General features: G+C 54.1%; 1 protein-coding gene across 1 annotated transcript; it reads right to left on the reverse strand.

Annotated features, from left to right (window-relative positions):
• Positions 1–2,970: 2,970 nt before the first annotated feature.
• On the reverse strand, positions 2,971–7,896 carry LOC119466688 (glycodelin-like). The gene is made up of 5 exons (XM_017513053.2): positions 7,829–7,896; positions 5,363–5,473; positions 4,207–4,311; positions 3,896–3,941; positions 2,971–3,171 (listed from the first exon to the last, which is right to left on the reverse strand). The coding sequence occupies exons 2-4, from the start codon at positions 5,469–5,471 to the stop codon at positions 3,925–3,927; spliced, it is 231 nt and encodes a 76-aa protein (XP_017368542.2). The 5' UTR covers positions 5,472–5,473; positions 7,829–7,896; the 3' UTR covers positions 2,971–3,171; positions 3,896–3,924.
• Positions 7,897–8,129: the final 233 nt, after the last annotated feature.

The following is an 8,129-nucleotide window of genomic DNA, read 5'->3' on the forward strand; positions in this document are numbered from 1 at the left end:
TAGGTGGTGGGTGGATGGTGGATGGGTAGTGGGTAGGTGGTGGGTGGACGGATGAATAGGTAGATACATGATTGGGTGGATGGATGGGCAGATGGATGGATGGTGGTTGGGGTAGAGAGGTGGTAGATGGATGGGTGAATACTTGGATATAATGGATGTTATAGACTGATGTATGGATAAATGGATGGGTGGAGGGATGGATGAATGGTGGATGGTTTCATTAGCTCATATGGAATATAGGTTATTTATCTTCTCCCTTTTATGACTTCTCCAGGTTGCCAAGGTATTTTCATGTTCAGTGTCAATTTTGACTCCTCCAGCGGCCTCCAATCCTTCCAATTATCCATCCATCCACCCAGGAACCATCCATCCACCATCCATCCATCCATCCATCCACCCATCCATCCACCACCCCTCCATCCATCCACCCTAGCACCATCCAACCACTAGCCATCCATCCATCCATCCACCCACCACCCATCCATTCACCACCCATCCATCCATCCATCATTCCTTCTCTCGAACACCATTTTTGGTGCCATGTGACCTGTTTTTGTAGAGACAGGGTTTGACCATATTGGCCAGGCTGGTCTCGAACTCTTGACTTTAGGTGATCCGCCCACCTTGGCATCCCAGAGTGCTGGGATTACAGGCATGAGTCGCTGTACTCAGCCTTTTTGTATCTTTAATAGAGACGGGGTTTCACCATGTTGGCCAGGCAGGTCCTGAACCCCTGGCCTCAGAGGATCCGCTTGCCTTGGCCTCCCAAAGTGCTGGGATTACCAGTGTGAGCCACCATGCCTCGCCACAAACAATATTAAGCAAAGAATTTAGACATGCCTGAAGACTCAACAAAAGACATGAACAAAGAAAAGACATATTGCAATTACGGGTAGAAAATTCCATGGAGATGTAAATTCTCCCTAAATCAAGCTATAAATGTAATGCAATTACATAAAAACATCAACCAGATTTCTCACCAATTTAGTCTACAGTGCATTTGAAGGTAGAAATAGATAAGAATAACTAAGAAAATTCTGATAAAAGAATAACAAGGAGAAACCCAAACCAGATGTTAAGGATAAGGTGATGAAAACACTGTGGTCGTGGCATATAAAGAAACATGCCAGTAGGAGAGAATTTCGAGGCTGTACACATCTCGTCTGAATGCCCATGAGCATCAGGCGTGTGAGAAGACGCAGCGGCTGACGTGCAGCCCTGGGAGACTGGAGGGCACCTGGGAAATGTAGTCTGAGTCTTAACTCATGACTCAAATGAACTCCTGATGAAACCATAAAAATGCTAGGAAGACCATTATTTTAATTTTAGAAGATGAGAGACCTTTCCAGTGTGAACCCACAGCATCTGAGACAGACCTCAATCAGTTTAGAATGTGTATTTTGCCAAGATTAAGCACGCACCTGAGACACAGCCTCAGGAGGTCCTGACAACACGTGCCCAAGGTGGTCAGGGCAGTGTGTTTTACCCCTTTTAGGAGATGGCAGACGTCAATCAATTGATGTAAGATTTACATTGGTTCCATCTAGAAGCGTGGGACAACTCAAGGTTGGGGGGCTTCGAGGTTATAGGTAGATTTAAACGTATTATGATTGGCAATTGGCTGAATGAGTTATTATCTATAGAAAGGAATGTCTGGCTTACAATAACAGGTTGTGGAGGCTAAAGTTTTCTCCTGCAGATGAAGACTCCGGAGAGCAGGCTTCAGAGAGAATAGATTGTAAATGTTTCCTGTCAGACTCAAGGTCTGTGTTTACCTCGCTCTGTCGCCCAGGCTGGAGTGCAGTGGCACGATCTCAGCTCACTGCAACCTCCACCTCCCGGGTTCAAGCAATTCTCCTGCCTTGGCCTCCAGAGCAGCTGGGATTACAGGTCATCCATGAACACACCAGCTAATTTTTTAATATTCAGTACAGATGGGGTTTCACCATGTTGGCCAGGCTGGTCCCAAACCCCTGACCTCAGGTGATCCGCCCGCCTTGGCCTCCCAAAGTGCTGGGGTGACAGGTGAGAACCACGGCGCCTGGGCGAAAGTGGCCTGTTTGTGACACAGACAGCACGGAAGTTCCTTAGTTCTACATGAGCGCTACCTCCTCCTGGCAGGGGCTGGTTTTGCGGTGCTGTCTCTCACGGGTTTTGATGGAGATGTTTTCCCAGCATTATAGACGAGTGTGGAGGCTTTGCCCCTCCCCACGCCTGGGACTGTTTACTTTGCCTGGCTTCATCAGGAGACCCCTTGCCCGGCTGCTCTGGATGTCGGGGGCCAGGCTGGGACACAGACCCCTGGCCGTGTCTGTCTATCTGCCTTGGGAAGGGGCCTGACCGAGTTACTTCATCTCTAGCCTTCTCTGATCTGTTTTGGACACTTACATTTGCCCTGAAATTATCCATTTTGGTTTTTAAAAAATATACTGTGAGTCAGACAGCAAACCCCTTATGATTCTTTTTATCAGTTTCCTCTCAATCAGCTCATTGACAGTTGCTGGACTTGTTTCCCAGGTGTTTCTGACAGGTGAGCTGAATCCCAGCAGCCCCCGCCCCTCACCCGCCACCACGGGGCGCAGGTGCAAGAACTTGATAAATTTCTCTGATTTTGACATTTTGCTTTGATTTCTGTTAATTCTATTTTCTTACTTTCCTTAATGATTTTTTTTCTAACAAAAGCTGGAAACAGATTCGTTGATTTTAACTCTTTCCTGTGAACCTATTTCAGTATTAAGACTGTGAGTTTCCTCTGGGCTCATCAATTCTGATAGAGTGGTTTGGTTTGATTTTTCTAGACATTTCACAAATCTTTCATCCTGTAGATAAGAAACTTGAGGTATTTTCTCCGGCAGACGCTGCCCCTGGGTTCGTGGCAGCTCTGGCTCTGCCAGACGGTGGGCTGGGCCTGCCCCACGGCCCCGGTCCTCGAATCCCACCCCCGGCAGTGACTGTGGTCCAGGTGGATCGTGTTGTATGGGTTTATTAATCATCTCTGCCAGACGCGGTCCCCAGGGAGCAGCCTCCCCACGCCCGAGGTGCAGGTGTGCAGCAGGAAGGGACCGGAACACGGTGGCCACGCCGTCGTCTTCTGCGCCGTGGACATTCTTTGAAAGGGCAGGGGGAGGTCGTACGATGCTGGAGGTGTGGCTGGGCGGGGGTCTGGTCTTCCTGGAGGCGGAGGTGAGCTGTTGAGTCTCACAGGTCACTTAAGTAGAGGAAGGAGGAGCAGGGTGCTGCGGGGGGTCCTGGAAGGACGTGGGTGGGCTCTAGGACACCCCCTTAAAAATGTGGCCCTGAAATCCCAGCACAGGGAAGCTGAGGCAGGTGAATCATGAGGTTAAGAAATCAAGACCATCCTGGCTAACATGGTGAAATCCTGTCACTACTAAAAATACAAAAATTAGATGCACATGGTGGCAGGAGCCAGTAATCCCAGTTACTCAGGAAGCTGAGGCAGGAGAATCACTTGAACTCGGGAGGCAGAGGTTGCAGTGAGCCAAGATCACACCATTCCACTCCAGCCTGGCGACAGAGTGAGACTCTGTCTCAAAAAAAAAAAAAAGTGACACCGAGACCTCACGTCCCAGCTTCCCACGCCCTCCCATGGAGCCATCCTCCCTCCTCCTCCTCCAGCCCCACCACTTCCAACCAACACCCCAAACCCCCAGAGAAGCATGCGGTTTGACTGCAGGGCAGGAGCTGGTGACTAACACAGCACCTGCAGGACACAGGCTGGGCGCGTGGACGGGGACGTCAGCAGCCTGGCTTTCTGGAATCACAAGGCCAGACCCCAGCTCATTCCTGCAGGCTCAGCCCTGAACTGGACACAGTGGGGTCATTCCCAGGGGCCCAGAGAGGCAGCCCCAGGCTGTGGGCGAGGCGGATACGTTACCCAGCAGGCAGGACCAGGCAGGAGCTCTCCTAGGTAGGGCACGGCTCTGTGGGAGGAGAGGGGGTAGAGGGGGTGTCAGAGAGAAGAGACAGCTGGGGACACAGCCGCCCCAGGGCCAGAGCAGGGATGGGAGGATGATGGGAGGGGGTGGGACCCCATCCCAGGGTGGCTCTGCACCCCAGGAGGCAGGGTGAGAACTGGGGAGGGGCCAAGGAGTGACCTGAGTCCTCCAGAGCCAGTGGGGGGCTTGGGCTGAGAAAAAGGGAGCTTCTCCTCTCGCTGAGGCTGGGCCTGTCCTGGGCAGAGCTCACCTTCCACCTGGTACCATTCCAGGAGGAACCATAGCTGCACGGGCAGGGTCTTGAAAGTGCGGAAGAATTCCTTCAGGACCTCATCATCTGCTTCCAGGGATCTGGCTGTGGGGGAGACTGGCTCAGTCTTGGGCCCCTGGGGCTTGAATGAGAGCTGGGGAGCTCCAGAGGCCGTGCCAGGGTGGGAGGCCACGGAAGGAGGCCCCAGTGCTCCCAGGTCAGGCAGAGTTTGGTCTGGAGCAGGCCCCCAGGGTGGTCTCCGGGGCTCTGTCCACCTGGCCTCCAGGTTCCCCGTCCCCAGCTCCCACTCCTCAGCCGGGCCCCCTCTGCTTCACTCTGGGCAGCGCTGGGGTCCACACAGCTCAGGATGGTGTCTACAGGGTCACGGGAGCACAGTGCCCGCCTCCCCAGTGTCCGGCTCTCACCAAGCATGGCTGAGGCTGATAAAGAAGACACCTGTGTGTCCCCCGAGGCAATGCTGTGCTCAGAAACACAGGGAAGGGCTGCGCCCATGTGTCTAATTCAGCATTCCCAGCCTTAGTTTGGACAAGAACTTCGTAGGTTTAAGGGTGTTTTGACTGGATGTCCAGTGAGTATTAATCTTTCCACCAAGCCCAGCCCTTTGACTGGTGACCATCCCACTGGCCCCATATCAGCTCCCTGCTGCCCAGTTTCTGATGCAGTGTCAGAGGACTGGATCAATCACTGGAGAAAAACTCAGCCTGGCTAGGCGCCACGGCTCACACCTGTAATCTCACACCTTGGGAGGCCAAGGCAGGTGGACCACTTGAGGTCAAGAGTTGGAGAACAGTCTGGCCAACATGGTGAAACCCTTTCTCTACCAAAAAATACAAAATTTAGTCAGGCATGATGATATGCGCCTGCAACCCCAGCTACTGGGGAGGCTGAGGCACAAGAATCGCTTGAACCTGGGAGGTGGAGGTCACAGTGAGCTGAGATAGCGCCACGGCACTCCAGCCTGAGCAACAGAACAAGACCCTGTCTCAGAGAAAACAAACAAACAAAAAACCAAGACAGAAAAACTCAGCCCCCAGGCACCGAGGTGGACAGGAAGCCAGCTGTCATCTCCCCAGGGTTCCCATGGACGTAGCTTCGACCTCTCACCCACGCTGAGCTCATGCCCTCTGAGACCCACCCAGGTACTGGCACATGGTGCTCTGCTTGGGGGTGACGGTGCTCTTCATGCAGAGAAACAGGAATTTGTCATAGTCAGTCTCCAGCAGTGTAACCTCGTTCACCGCCATATCTGGGAAAGAAGAGAAGAACCTAAAGGAAGATGAAGCCTCCGTCCCAGCAGTCTTGTGCAGACGTGAGGACATCCCACCAAACTAAGTGGCTTCCTCGTCTACCACCACTGTGAGCCGTGGGCCCTGCTGTGAACTGTGGCCCCTGCTGTGGGCCGTGGCCAGGGAAGCCAGAGAGATAAGGAGGCGACGTGGAGGGACATGGAGCCCCGGCTGAAGGGACAGGCCAGGCGTGCAGTGCGGAGGCAGACATGGCAGGCAGGGGCATGTGACCTGACAGATTCCAACTGAGAAGTCAAGATGGGTGAGGAAGCTGGGAGACCGCACAGGAACAGGGCAGGGGGGCGGGAAGAGGGGGAAGAAATGGACCTTGGCGAGTGCCTCGATTCTGGGGAGGGCAAGCAGGGTCAGAAAGGCCTCAGGCAAGTCCCGAGCATGAGAAGCAAACTGTGTTTGCTGAAAAACTGTGCTTTAAGACATTCCCTCTGTGTCCTTCCTTTAAATCTTTGAGGCCCATTGCCCGGGAGGGGATAAGAGACCCCAGACCCTGACCACCTCTGTCTTTTTAAAAAATAATAATTAACAAAATAGAACAAAATGTTGCAAATTGTTATGAAGAATTTAGTGAGCAAGGACATACGGTAGGTCCCTCTCTTTTCCTACAAAGAGGCCTGGGAGCTCGGCCTGAGGCCAGAGCTGCAGCCCCAGAGTGAGCAGGGGACAGCCAGGCCCATGGGAATAGAGCCCACCTGCCCACCTGCCCACCTGTTCCCCTGCCCACCTGCCCACCTGTTCCCCTGCCCACCTGCTCACCTGTTCACCTACTCACCTATCCGCCTGTCAAACTACCCACCTGTTCACCTACCCACATGTTTACCTGGGCACCTGCCCATGTACCCAACTGTTCACCTACCCACCTGCCCATCTACTCATCAGCTCACCTGCCCACCTGCAACCTTCCCGCCTGTTCATCTACTCACCTGCTCACCTACTCACCTGTCCACCTACCTACCTGCCCACGTGCCCACCTGCACACCTGCTCACCTACCCATCTGTTCATGTACCCACCTAGCCACCTGCTCAACTACTCACCTCACCTACCCATCTGCCCACCTACCCACCTGCTCACCTACTCACCTGCTCACCTACTCACCTGCTCACCTACTCACCTGTTCACCTGCCTACTTGTTCACCTGCCCATCTCTTCACCTACCCACCTGTTCACCTGCCCACCTGTTCACCTATCCACCTGTTCACCTATGCACCTGTTTACCTGCCCACCTGTTCACCTACCCACCTGTTTACCTGCCCACAAGTTTACCTACCCACCTACCCACCTGCCCACCTGTTCACCAGTTCACCTACCCACGTGTTCACTTACTCACCTACCCACCTGTTCACCTGTTCACCTACCCACCTGTTCATCTACCCAACTGCCTACCTGTTTACCTGCCCACATGTTCATCTGCCCACCTGTTCACCTACCCACCTGTTCATCTATCCAACTGCCTACCTGTTTACCTGCCCACATGTTCATCTGCCCACCTGTTCACCTACCCACCTGTTCACCTGCCCATCTGTTCACCTATCCACCTGTTCACCTATTGGCCTGTTTACCTGCCCACTTGTTCACCTACCCATCTGCTCACCTGTTCAGTTACCCACTAACTCACTTGCACACCTGTTCACCTGCCCACCTGTTCACCTACCCACCTGCCCACCTGTTCACCTGCCCACCTGTTCACCTACCCACCTGCCTACCTGCTCACCTGTTCACCTACCCACCTGCCCACCTGTTCACCTACCCACCTGCCCACCTGTTCACCTACCCTCCTGCCAAACTACCCACCTGTTCACCTACCCACCTGCCCACCTGCTCACCTGCCCACCTGTTCACCTACCCACCTGCCTACCTGCCTACCTACCCACCTGCCTGCCTGCCCACCGGTTCACCTACCCACCTGCCTACCTACCCACCTGCCTGCCTGCCCACCTGCTCACCTGCCCATCTATGCATCTGCTCACCTTCTCACCTGCAGCCTCCCTGGCCTGCTGTGAGGCCAGAGTGAACAGTGCACAGACAGCGCCTGTCCCCTGTGCCCGGGCACAGTGCAGACATAAGTACAGTCACTGTCGTAAGAGTCAGTGCTTCCCCTTCCCCTCCAGGGAAAACATTCCTCTGGGCTCAGCATCAGCTTGAGCAGAGCAAACACTCTGACTCCCTGAAGCAGAGAGAGTTGAGATGAGACAGGCCCCATCCCCCATCCTCCAGCAGAGCCGGTCTCTGGGAGACCGCGGCCAGATGCCAGCACTGAGCCAGCCCCTGGGGACCGGGGACCTGCTCAGTTGACCTGCACAGTTGATCCTGAAATTCTTTGGATTTTCAGTCTTCTCTGCAAGGACCTTCTTCTCAACACAGCTGTTGTTCTCCCTGAAAGGCGGTGACAGTAAAATGCGGTGACCGCTTGAATTGGAGTTGCCCTCAGTGTCACCCCTCAAATCAGGTCACTGTAGGAACTTCCCTGGGTCCCAGGAGCACTGCAGCCTGCAGCCGCCCAGACCTTCTCCTCAGTCTGACCTGAGGCTGCTCTGTGGGGTCGGCTGTTGACTCAGAGCCTGGGGCAGGGGCTCTGAGGGGACAGGGACCGTCTGCCACCC

The sequence above is a fragment of the Cebus imitator genome, unplaced genomic scaffold (assembly GCF_001604975.1).
Source record: "Cebus imitator isolate Cc_AM_T3 unplaced genomic scaffold, Cebus_imitator-1.0 Scaffold486, whole genome shotgun sequence".
Lineage (NCBI taxonomy): Eukaryota > Metazoa > Chordata > Mammalia > Primates > Cebidae > Cebus > Cebus imitator.